Consider the following 12,881-nt stretch of genomic DNA (forward strand, 5'->3'; position numbering starts at 1 on the left):
CAAAAACAATGACATTTTAACGAATGCGATCACAACAGTGATTAAAAAATACTTCTCTAAATGCTTCTTAAAAGGTTCGTTCACCCAAAAATTCTCTCATTAATTACTCACCCTCATGCCGTTCCACACCCATAAGACCTTCATTCATCTTCAGAACACAAATTAAGATATTTTTGATGAAATCCGAAAGGTATATGACTCGTTTTTGGGTGAACTAACCCTTTAATGATGTCTTTACTACCTTTCTGGGGCTTGAAAGTGGTAGTTGCAATGAAACGACAGAAATCTCTCAGATTTGATTAAAAATATCTTCATTTGTGTTCTGAAGATGAACGAAAGACTTACGGGTTTGGAATGACATGAGGCTGAGTAATTAATGAGAGAATTTTAATTTATGGGTGAAATAACCCTTTAATGTTACTTTTTCTGAGGTTCGCAATTTCATGTGTGTTCTCTCATTTCAAATGTTTGCCAAGAATATAGCACCAATTTCATTTAACTTTCTTATGCAACCCCAAAACTTTTTTTTTTTTAAATTCAAGCTCTAGGACTTGTAGTAGTAGTTGAAGTGGTTTCCTTCCTCAGCATGCATTTCTTGTCATTAAAGTCATTGTTTTTGTGCCTTTAGCGGCACCAAACGGAGTTGCAAAATCAATGCTTTTCTTCCAATGTTCCCGTCTGCTGCCGGTTGTCCTGACCCAAATCTGCTTGAGCCAAAAGTAGACATTTCAGACTTTTCAAAGAAGAGCAATGCTTTGAAAGCCCCACAGTGTTTACACTCTATAGTTATCTGCACATTCAACTGGGATAGAAAATATTTAAAATACGAAAAAAATGACATTTGATCATGAAATTGGAGGTAAATCTATAAACCTATACTCAAAATTACTTAAAGACTACATCCCTGAGTTCATAAAGGTACCAAGAATGTCAAAATGGGAGCCAACAATTCTATAGACCTCAGGTCTTTCTTTTGAATTTCCCTCTCCGTTTTCCTTTCTTCCAACTCTTCATCTGTTCTAAATCATATGAGAGAAGGTTATCATCCTCATCTTCATCATCATCTGTGTACCAGGGCCCCCAGACTCCCCCGTTATACTGAGGATTGGAGCGATAATCTTTGGGAGGGTAGCGGCATGGCACAGCTGTCTTGTTGTACCGTAGAAGCCTGAACAGCATCTTCTTCACCACATGTGGGTATCGTCGGGAAAGGTCCACTCGTTCATATGGATCAGCTGTAATGTTGAAGAGCCATATAGACTTGCCTCGATCCCAGCTCACACGCTCATTGTGCCAACGATTGGCCAACAGCAGGGTGGAGAAAGTCTGTGGTGGAATCCAGTCACTATATCCTGGCACACCAGTCAGAAGCTTCCAGTCTCCTACACGGAGTGCTGCCTGGATGGCCGTGTTCCAGATTCCATAGCCTGCTTTCCAGGAGCCATTCTTGGCTTTGGCGTAGATGGGGTCTATGTTGTGGAGAATATCCAGTCGGGGTGAAGGACGTCCCTCACTGATGGCTTCCCAGACATCATAACCATCAAGACTCTGGTTCTCATCGAGCGTACCTTCACCGAGCATCACCAGTGTTGGGTACCAGTCAGTAATATGGATCAGAGCCCTGCTTCTAGTGCCCTTTTTGACCAGTAAAGGGCTATGTACGAACCCTACCGCCCGTATTCCTCCCTCCCAGTAACTTCCTTTACTGCCTCTAAGTGGCCAGTTGCTGCCTCCTGCCATTGGTTGGCCTCCATTGTCTGAGGAGTACACCATAACCATGTTGTCATAATATCCATACTGCTTGAGAGCTAGAGTTATATTGCGTACGGCCTCATCCAAGCAGCTGACCATTGCAGCGTACTTACGACGATGCAAGTTTGGGATGGACTTGTAACGTTCGAGGTAGCGAGCAGGAACCTGCAAGGGCGAGTGTACAGCCTGGTAGGCCAAGTAGAGGAAGATTGGCCGATTAGGATTGTGAGATGCCAGGATGTTCACAGCCTTTTGAGTATACATAATGGTGGAATAGATGCCATGGTCCTGCTCCCAGGCTGCTTCTTCCCCCTCGTGAAGATCGTACCCACACATTCCTGGGCTGTCGCATTTGTAATGGCTGTAGTAGTCGCCACTACCCAACAAAGAGCCAAAGAAGGTGTCAAAGCCACGCTGTGTAGGCATACAGCCTCGCTTATAGAACCCCAGGTGCCACTTTCCCACCATATGAGTAGAGTACCCAGCATTCTTCAGTTTCTGAGGGAGGGTGATGTTCTCCAGAGGGAGGCAGTTTGGCTGAGTGGGTCGGATGATGGAATGCTGGAGGCCGGTGTGGATTTGATATCTAGGACACAGAAATATACAAAATTAGTAACAGCAAATGATAAGCACTGAATGAAACAGACATTTGGTCCTCATTTGAGATGTTTTACTCTAAGGGCGTGTTCACACTTGGCACGTCTGGCTTGATTAAAACGTACTCTGGTGCAGTTGCTCTGTTAGTACAGTTCATTTGAATAAGTGTGAACCTTGGTCCGCATCCAACAAGTGGACCGAGACCTATCTTCTCAGGGGGTCTCAGTCCACTTCCAAACAAACTCTGGTGCGGTTTGACATATCTCAAGGATACCTAGTTCTTCTTGTCATAGGGCAGGGGTGTCAAGGCTGGTCCTCTCCACATACATTCATAAGATTTTATAGTTTGGATGTTCATGCTAATCTGTATGTGTCTAGATGTCTCTTCAGACAAAGTGATACCTGAAAGACGCAGCTGTTGCACATATATTTGCGAGCGCCCATTTCAATGACGTCACCGTCAGAGGTTCAAGCTCAAGGCCGATTTCATTGGCGTTTGCACACATGCTTCACGGCCGGTCACACACAAAGGTGTTCCTATAGCGCTCAGCTCAGCATTTCGTTCCCGCCTTTTCAGGGAACATGGTTACATTATAGTTAATACTAATGTAGGCTCATTGTCAGCGCACTAAGGTTTAAAAAGGGTAATTCGGCCCTCAACCTATAATGAGTTTGACACCTATTTTGACCATTACAGTTCGGTACAGGCGTTGAAACCACCATCTCCTTGCAGCAGATCTTCATTTGTGTCAGAAATGGCCTCTGTTTTGATTCCTTTTTCTTTTTTAATTTTCACACATACAACGAGCGCATTTAGTCCACAGCATTGTTTTGGATGTTTGTTGAGTTCTTTTGCAAAATATAAAACATAAAAGCTGTCTGTGGCCTTTTGTTTTGTATCCTTAGGTTCGTGTTAAAATGATAAAAATGTCAATACTAAGTGAACCAGGACTGGAAATGTATAATTTTCTTTTTTGGTCCAGACCGGAGGTCGGCAACCTGCGGCTCTAGAGCCGCATGCGGCTCTTTAGCGCTCCCCTAGTGGCTTCCTGGAGCTTTTTCAAAAATGTATGAAAACCTGCTGCATGACTGGATTTAATAGAGGAAACTGTGAAAACGCGAGTAAAACAGACGATTACACTAAAGGTTGGGCTCGAAAGTGTTTCTTACAACTTGTCAAATAAACCTAAAACCATGGATATTGACATGCAACCAGGAGTCGTGTTTCCTGACATTTATATGTGCCTGATTTCGACGCCGGGGAAATACATAAAGTAAATTTGCCTGTGAATATTTTATATAACTACAATATAGGTAGGTTTAAATCCGTGTAATCACTTATATCAATGTTATATCGTCATATTGTCCAGCTCTAAAACATATATAGTTTTATAGTATAGTTTTTGTCAGTGTTTATTTTAAAACACACAATTATGCAGAATATAAGATGGAAATATTTAATTGATGATTTGTCAACATAATATATAACAATACAATATATATGGAATGATTTTACCTCAAAATCCAACAATTTGACACAAAATGATAATTTCAAATCCATGTTTCTGCCTGGAGTCCAACTGTTTCTGTGAATTGCACAGATCCATTTGCTTCTTTTTTCTGTAGCTTTCGGCAGTGTTTAAATATATACCTCGGGAATACCTCATTATGTATTTGTACCCTATTTAGTCATTTTGATAGTAGGCTAATATAGCTAATATACACTTACAGCCTGTGTTGCCTTCATATAAGGCTATAAGGCTTTTAATTTTTTGCGGCTCCAGACAGATGTGTTTTTTTGTTTTTTTGGTCCAATATGGCTCTTTGAACATTTTGGGTTGCTGACCCCTGGTCCAGACCAAAAGAACCAAGAGAACGGAACTACAAGTCTGAACACACCCTAAAACTGCCCATCCAAATCAAATGAGAGCTTCAGATAACAGCTCAAATCTAATCAATGTCAGAAAAATAAAATGGATTTGGCTCAATATACACTCAGTTGATCCGATAGACATATGTGCTGTCCATGAAGAAAACACTCAACTTTGACTTCATGAGTCCAGTGAATTAATATCCCACCCACAATGGAAGATATTAGGTTGTAGTTATAGCAATGGTAATGGTAAAATATGATCATATACACAGATTGAATGAGGGAGAAAGCAATCATTATCAATTATCCAATGAATGACAATGACAACTAAATAAGTAAGGAAACTAAACTCAAAGAACCAAAACAACACAAATGATATGTGAGATAAAAGTAGTCCATACGACTTGTTCACTATTTTCCAAGTTTTCGGAATTTATTCAATAGCTTTTTGTAAGGAATTGGCTTAATCTTGTCCTCAACTATGACTCTCGAATTTCAAATATTAAAATGCGTGACGATGATCAATAATGAAACAAAAGAATGAATGATGTTTGGCATCGCTGACATTAAACCTGCCATGACACGATTTTGTGTGCCAAGTCGTGTTGTAATAGAGCAGCATGAACATTCTGAAAAATGCCTTGTTTTAGTGGTTTTACTATTTTGGGGTGCCAAGAAAAGTTGCAGAAATGAACCTTCTTGGTTTTAACTTTAGCAAAAACCTTCATTTTTTCTTCAACAGTCATTTATGACACAAAAAATTCATTCAGATTGAAACAAGAGGTGTCCATGAGTATGCTTGTAATGCTTTTATATGGAAGGTCAAGTGAAGACGGGGATGAGATCGAGACATGGCATTACGCCAAATTCAAACCCGCTTCCCCTGCACCACAGTTTCAACTACAGCTTCATTCTGTAACTTATTTCCAAATACTGTAGCTTATAACCAATATTAAACTTAAAACTCTTCTTAACACAACCCAAATGTCCCACAAGACATGTTTTATGATCACCAAAGCCACCAGGAAATACGAATCCCTAACCAGCCTCTGCTGGAAGACTTGCTGACCCATGTTCTGCTGCTTGCTCCAACATCCCTCCCACATCTGCTTTCAATAAGTGGAACTCTACAGCTAATCAAATTCAGACCACAGAGCATTAAAACACGTTCCCTCGTTCCCACTAGACCAGCCATTCATTACACCCTTTCTCTTTACAGTAACCCAGTAACTAACCATCTCAAGGCCCTTTTGAGCAGGAGACTCATCCTATGATTCAACATCCTCTTAGATTTCTTCAAATTCATCTTTAAAGCATTGGTTCACCCAAAAGTGACAATTCTCTCATTTTTAATCATTCTCAGATTCTACCAAACACATTTCGATGTTCTTTCTTTCATGCTGAAACTGGATGATTGAGTCAGTGAGTTGAACTTGAGAATGTTTTGTGAACTTATGCCAGGTTCAGACTACATGATCTTGGCACGATCTGGTGTTGTGGTGATTCATAAACGACAATTGCCGTCGGGATGCAAGAATAAATGGTTTACCAGAAAGACTCGGGAGGCAAGATAACGAAACAAAGATATTTATCACGAATCAGCAAGCAAAATATTGTAAGATAAAGTTCTTTGGCATAGGCACCGTCCGTAGCTCACATCCTGAGGGTTGCAGACTTTGCATCTCCTGCCTGAAGATGAAAGCAGGGGCGTAGCCGCCCCCCCGGGAGTTATGGACAGGGGCGTGAAGGTTGGCGTCAGCATCTGCGAACTCAGACATGTGTAAGTGCCGATCTTTTATACTCCAAGTGTTAGATAACAATTGGAGAGATCTGAACTAATAAGTGACGTAACATTTGAATCTTCCCGGCAGAACTTACGCTAGAGCTTTATTTTTATCTCATATTGTGTGTCATAGTAGAAGACAACGAATACCGGGTCAGTGACGCTTCATGAAGTCTTGACTGAAAGACTAACATGTTTAATTTTTTGTGGTCCTCTCCGATGGGTTGACCAATAGGAGCACAGAAGATAAACAATATTTTACCTCAAGTTCTCTTTGGAGGATTGACAGCCCATACTGTCCTCTTCATGCAATCCAGGAACGTGTCCGCTGACGGGATTTCTTTGTTTTTGCGGGGCTTGTCTAGACAGCCAGTACAAAACACGCCGCTTTGGTAGACATTGTTTGTTTACACTCTTGTTTACGGAAGTCGCTAGTTCCACCTTCTCGATGACATCACGCATGTCGGCAAGCAATGATTGGTTCGGGAAGCAACGTATAGTCTGACATGTTTCTTGTCCGCGACACCACAAGAATTTAGGAGTCAAAATCGCATAATCTGACTATTGTAATGGACCAAAAAATATTGTGTAGTCTGAACCCGGCATTGAAGCTTTTGAATGGCTTTAGAAGACTTGAATAAATTAACATAGTGCACAAGGTATGTGGTACTTTTATTATGCTTTTTTGTAATATTGACAATTTTTGCCATTCAGCCCCAGTCAACCCCAGTTTAGGCTTGCTCATTATGACAGTGTTTGCCAATCCTGGTTCTGGAGCGCCACAGAACTGCACATTTTGAAATACCTTCCTTATCTAAACCACCTGATTTTCTCAGTAATTCATCATCATTTTGAACTGAATTTGGTGTGTCGAATAAGGTACAAAGATAAGGAACCAAAGAGCACAGTTCTATTCATCGTAATGGCAGCTTGATGACAACCAAAATTTAATTAGCGATTATCTGATTTGCTTTGCTTGGCAGGTTTTTCGGCTACAGCCGGACTGTCCCACACATATGTGGCCAGAAACATCTTTTTATCAGATGGTACTAAATACCTTAAAGGGTAAAAGCTAAAAAGAAGAACTGAACGTACTGCTTATATGGGCAGATGTGATGTTTTTGGACTTTCATATCTAAAGGCATCAGATTCAGGCACCCATCAGAGAAGCGAAACGTTTACAACAAAAACATGACCAACGCCTGTCCCTTTCAATTACATTTAGCATATTTTAGACGGCTGTTGTAGCTTTAAGGGACGGTGGATGCCAAGATAAGCAACTCAGCCTCTTTTTCTGTAATGTAATCTTTTTAGTGAAGACCTTTTTTTGTTGAAGAGCACTTTCAGGATTGAGCAACTCACAGGCTGAAGAGTGACAATTCAAGATAGTTTAACTACTAAAAGCAGCTGAAACATTTCCATTTGCAGTGCTTATTCAATAAAATATATTAATCAACAAATATTAGAAGGGTTATATCATGAGAAATTGTCATTTTCATTGATCTTTTGAGATAACAGCTGTTATAAGGCTGATAAGCAGGATGTGTTTAGCAGCGTTTCCACAGCAGAAACTTTCCCCAGGAACTAGGGGAAAACTTTGGGTTGGTACTCTGTGCGTTTCAACCACAGGGACCAGGGTCAAAATGAAGTTCTGGGTAAAAATTCCCCTTTCAAAAAGTCCCTGCTAGTGAGGTAGTACTTTTTCAAAGTTCAGGAACTTTCAGAGGTGGGACTTGGGCACTGAACATGCTGATTTGTTGAGTTCACACAGCATTTTGATTGATTGACTCCATGCAGCATTTTATTTCAACCACCATTTTTAAAAGTCTGTTGCGGTGTGTGCAGTAAGACTTGCTTGCTATTCAAATCAACAATGCAGAGTTTAAAAAATACGACCGATGGACTGACGACGAGGTTCAGGCTTTATTAAGCTTATATGTGGAGGACGAAATCCAGCGGGAACTGGAAAGTCGTGCATAGTCATCTTCACTGTACTTTAGACTGCGATGGAAAAACAGACAGCAACAGGTCTGTGGTGGGGGAATCCTAGGAAAAAAGTTCCCAGGACAAATTGTTCCGGGTAACTTTGGTGGAAACAAGTCTTTTCATTTTTAAGTACCATTTCCATTTCTGGATTGTGAGGGAAACCCACACAGACACAGTGAGAATGTGCAAACTCCAAACAGAAAGGCCTCCGGCTGAGCCGGGACTCGAACCAGGGATCTTCTCGCTGTGAGGCGACAGCACTGACCACTGATCCACCCCAATGCGTGATATGACCCCTTTAAAACAGCTGGAAGCTGATAAATGGACCAGAGGACATAATTCTCTGGGTTAGGGTTTATCTTAAAGCTTCTCCATAAAGTTAAATCAACTTGAACAGCTCGAACTGTGACTTACTAAAGCAGTGCACTCAAGAAAAATGAGATCTGAAGAAGTCAACCTCTGAGAATCCAGAATATGGCTGAGGATGGATTTATCTACTGCTGTTATCCTCCTGAGACCCAGAGGAAAAAAGTTCTGTACATTTCATTTTTGGGAAAACAAATGTTCTACAACCAAAACAATGGGTTTTTTTTATATTCAATATACCAGTCAATTTTTAGGTTCCTTTTGTTTTCTATAACTTGTCCTCTGTAAAACACATATGAGAATAAAGCTGGAAAAAGATGTTTAGAAAATGTTTATATTTTACATTTAGTATCCATACTAGTGTCTGCATTTAATACTGTAGGTGTTTAATGGAAATCCAGATTCAGAAAACTTCCACCTGAACCAAACTTTGCACAGAGATTCTCAACTATGGTATGGAAGATATTAGACAATGATTTGTTATACTATTTTGCTTTACATAATATGTGCGCAAACATGGACAAAAATGGGTTTTCCCATTATATACAATGAGCACTCTAAAAATGCAAGTTGGGTTGAAAGTGGACATATCCAAAAGACTGGATTGTTTTGACCCAGTGGTTGGGTTAAATGTTTGATATTTCATAGAAATATTTATTTTCTTTCCCGTTCACTTATTATATCTCTCTAAAGGTCTTGGTGTGAAACTGATAACAGAAAGTCCTGATTTGCTTTGAAACCCCACTAAAGTTGTCCTGAGATGTTCAATTACCAGAAACAATTTTAAAACATTTGTTATCTCTTCTAAGAGTAATGATATGCGTGATGTTAATCTCTGTTTCTGACTCGACCACACAGTCACTGTGAAGTGATCTGAGATATATTACCCCAATAAATCCCCATCACAGAGAGCCAGAGTCATTCTGTTCAGCGCATTCACTGTAAATGACTGTAGGGTGGGGTTGATTCATTCACTACTTCCAAAGAAAATTGCCAAAAGAGATTCCTATAGCAACTTTCCTGTTTCCTGAGGCGTGGACCAGATGTTTTACTATGGGAACACTGGAGTCAGGCATTCAACACTATTGTGGTGGAGAACATGCATACAAAAACACGATCTTGCTTGAATCCTTGAATAATTATTCCTGTTTATCACAGTAAAGCTGCTTTGAAACAATCTGTATTGAATAAAGAAATAAAGCTAACTTAACTTTACTCTTGGCTATGGAAGCTTGTTTCCGCCACTAAACTAAAAAAAAAAGGCAATCCTGACTTTATATCTCGCAATCCTGACTTTATATCTCGCAATCCTGACTTTATATCTCGCAATCCTGACTTTATATCTTGCAATCCTGACTTTATATCATGCAATCCTGACTTTATATCTCGCAATCCTGACTTTATAACTCGCAATTCTGACTTTATAACTCGCAATCCTGACTTTATATCTCGCAATCCTGACTTTATATCTCGCAATTCTGACTTTATATCATGCAATCCTGACTTTATATCTCGCAATCCTGACTTTATAACTCGCAATCCTGACTTTATAACTCGCAATCCTGACTTTATATCTCGCAATCCTGACTTTATATCTCGCAATCCTGACTTTATATCTCGCAATTCTGACTTTATATCATGCAATCCTGACTTTATATCTCGCAATCCTGACTTTATATCTCGCAATTCTGACTTTATATCATGCAATCCTGACTTTATAACTCGCAATTCTGACTTTATAACTCGCAATCCTGACTTTATATCTCGCAATCCTGACTTTATATCTCGCAATTCTGACTTTATATCATGCAATCCTGACTTTATATCTCGCAATCCTGACTTTATAACTCGCAATTCTGACTTTATAACTCGCAATCCTGACTTTATTTCTCGCAATCCTGACTTTATATCTCGCAATCCTGACTTTATATCTCGCAATTCTGACTTTATATCATGCAATCCTGACTTTATATCTCGCAATTCTGACTTTATATCTCGCAATTCTGACTTTATATCTCGCAATTCAGACTTTATATCTCGCAATCCTGACTTTATATCTCGCAATTCTGACTTTATATCTCGCAATTCTGACTTTATATCTCGCAATCCTGACTTTATATCTCGCAATCCTGACTTTATATCTCGCAATCCTGACTTTATATCTCGCAATTCTGACTTTATATCTCGCAATCCTAACTTTATATCTCGCAATTCTGACTTTATATCTCGCAATTCTGACTTTATATCTCGCAATTCTTACTTTATATCTCGCAATCCTGACTTTATATCTCGCAATTCTGACTTTATATCTCGCAATCCTGACTTTATATCTCGCAATTCTGACTTTATAACTCGCAATTCTGACTTTATATCTCACAATCCTGACTTTATATCTCGCAATTCAGACTTTATATCTCACAATCCTAACTTTATATCTCGCAATTCTGACTTTATATCTCGCAATTCTGACTTTATATCTCGCAATTCTTACTTTATATCTCGCAATCCTGACTTTATATCTCGCAATCCTGACTTTATATCTCGCAATTCTGACTTTATATCTCGCAATCCTGACTTTATATCTCGCAATCCTGACTTAATATCTCGCAATTTCGACTTAATATCATGCAATTCTGACTTTATATCTCGCAATTCTGACTTTATATCACGCAATTCTGACTTTATATCTCACAATTCTGACTTTATATCTCGCAATCCTGACTTTATATCTCGCAATCCTGACTTAATATCTCGCAATTCTGACTTTATATCTCACAACTGAGTTTATATCTCGCAATTCTGACTTTATAACTCACAATTCTGACTTTATATCTCGCAATTCTGACTTTATATCTCGCAATCCTGACTTAATATCTTGCAATTTCGACTTAATATCATGCAATTCTGACTTTATATCTCGCAATCCTGACTTTATATCTCGCAATCCTGACTTTATATCTCACAATTCTGACTTTATATCTCGCAATCCTGACTTTATATCTCACAACTGAGTTTATATCTCGCAATTCTGACTTTATATCTCGCAATCCTGATTTTATATCTCGCAATTCTGACTTTATATCTCACAATCCCGACTTTATATTTCGCAATCCTGACTTTATAACTCGCAATCCTGACTTTATATCTCGCAATTCTTAGTATATAACTCGCAATTGCAACTTTTTCTAGCAATTCTGACTATATAACTCGCAAATTACGACTCTATTGTGCAATTATGACTTTGACTAGCAATTATGACTTTATCGCGCAATTCTGACTATATAAGTTGCAATTACGACTTTTTCTCACAATTCTGACTATATAACGCGCAATTGCAAGTTTATATCACGGAATTCTAAGAAAAAAAAATTGTCAGAATTGCGAAATAAAAAGTCGCAATTACTTTTTTTTTTTAATTCAATGAAGCTTCTTTACTTGCCCTATCTGGATATCCCATGCATGCATACAGAAAATTAGTTTTAACAGATCAGTGCTGCACATATCCCACCTGCCGGTCATCAGCTGGCTCCTGGACGGGCTGCACAGAGGCTGAACATAGTAATTCTCCAGTTTAACTCCCGCAGCAGCGAGTCTGTCCAGCGTTGGAGTCTTTATTTCGGACCCGTGATATCCCACGTCTCGAAATCCTTGGTCATCAACCATGATAAAGATGATGTGAGGCTGAGAGGGAGGCTTTTCCATGTTGTTCACACGATTCGAATGAAAACTGCTCTTCCATGTTCCATATGTGGAGTTGACAAAGCCGCTAAAAGTAGTCAAAAGCGTCAGAAGAAACGTACTTCTTCCCATTCGTCCGTGCATTGCACCTAAAACCATCCGTCCCTATTTGTAAACTAGTTAAAATGAAAACCAGAACAGATGATAGCACTGTTTTACTCTTTTCACAGCGCAAAATAACACCGCTGCATGTCATGATACGAGAGGGGTTTCAGGGATAACAGACGCGCTTGGAAATTAGGATCGCGGTTTGTCCGACCGTGTATGACAATTGAATCAATTTTCCAAAAACCCGAATATGTAAACTCGGCTCGAAAAGCATAATTTCTAAGCATCGAGACGCTGTCGACCCGTCTGAGATCTTAGCCGTCTCATCTTTCGCTTGAGTTACTTCTTCAGTGCCACACAGTGATGTCCGATTCGCGAATGAATCATTCTTTTGAGTCGACTCATTTGTAATGATTTCGTTGAGTCGATTCGCAAATCACTGGCTCGTTAGCGATAAGACTGAATTTGAGACCGATTTTTTTAGGATTTGGAAAGGTCAAATGTAACAGAAGTGTTCATACAAAACAATGTGAATTTTAGTGTAAAAATGTAGGCTATATTAACAGTACAAGTAAACGCTTATAAATAAAAACTATGTAAAATAATCTTAAACAGAATATAAATAAAAGTTTTTTGACAAAAAAAAGGAAAAAAGAACAGATTAAATAGCCAGTGTAAATGTTTTAAGTGTCAAAGAATTGCAAACGAATAAGTGAATCGCTTTTAACGAGTTCATTT

General features: G+C 39.2%; 1 protein-coding gene across 1 annotated transcript; it reads right to left on the minus strand.

Annotated features, from left to right (window-relative positions):
- Positions 1 to 306: 306 nt before the first annotated feature.
- arsj (arylsulfatase family, member J) lies at positions 307 to 12,601 on the minus strand. Its single transcript, XM_048186449.1, has 2 exons — positions 11,866 to 12,601; positions 307 to 2,338 (listed from the first exon to the last, which is right to left on the minus strand). The coding sequence occupies exons 1-2, from the start codon at positions 12,192 to 12,194 to the stop codon at positions 961 to 963; spliced, it is 1,707 nt and encodes a 568-aa protein (XP_048042406.1). The 5' UTR covers positions 12,195 to 12,601; the 3' UTR covers positions 307 to 960.
- Positions 12,602 to 12,881: the final 280 nt, after the last annotated feature.

This window comes from Megalobrama amblycephala, linkage group LG3, assembly GCF_018812025.1.
Source record: "Megalobrama amblycephala isolate DHTTF-2021 linkage group LG3, ASM1881202v1, whole genome shotgun sequence".
Taxonomy (NCBI): Eukaryota; Metazoa; Chordata; class Actinopteri; order Cypriniformes; family Xenocyprididae; genus Megalobrama; species Megalobrama amblycephala.

Excerpts from the sequence above, each read along its gene's own strand:
- arsj (XM_048186449.1), bottom strand. The coding sequence starts at position 12,194 with ATGGTTTTAGGTGCAATGCACGGACGAATGGGAAGAAGTACGTTTCTT. Across the intron at positions 2,339-11,865 it reads AGCCAGCTGATGACCGGCAG|ATATCAAATCCACACCGGCC; the intron begins GTGGGATATGTG and ends TCTGTGTCCTAG.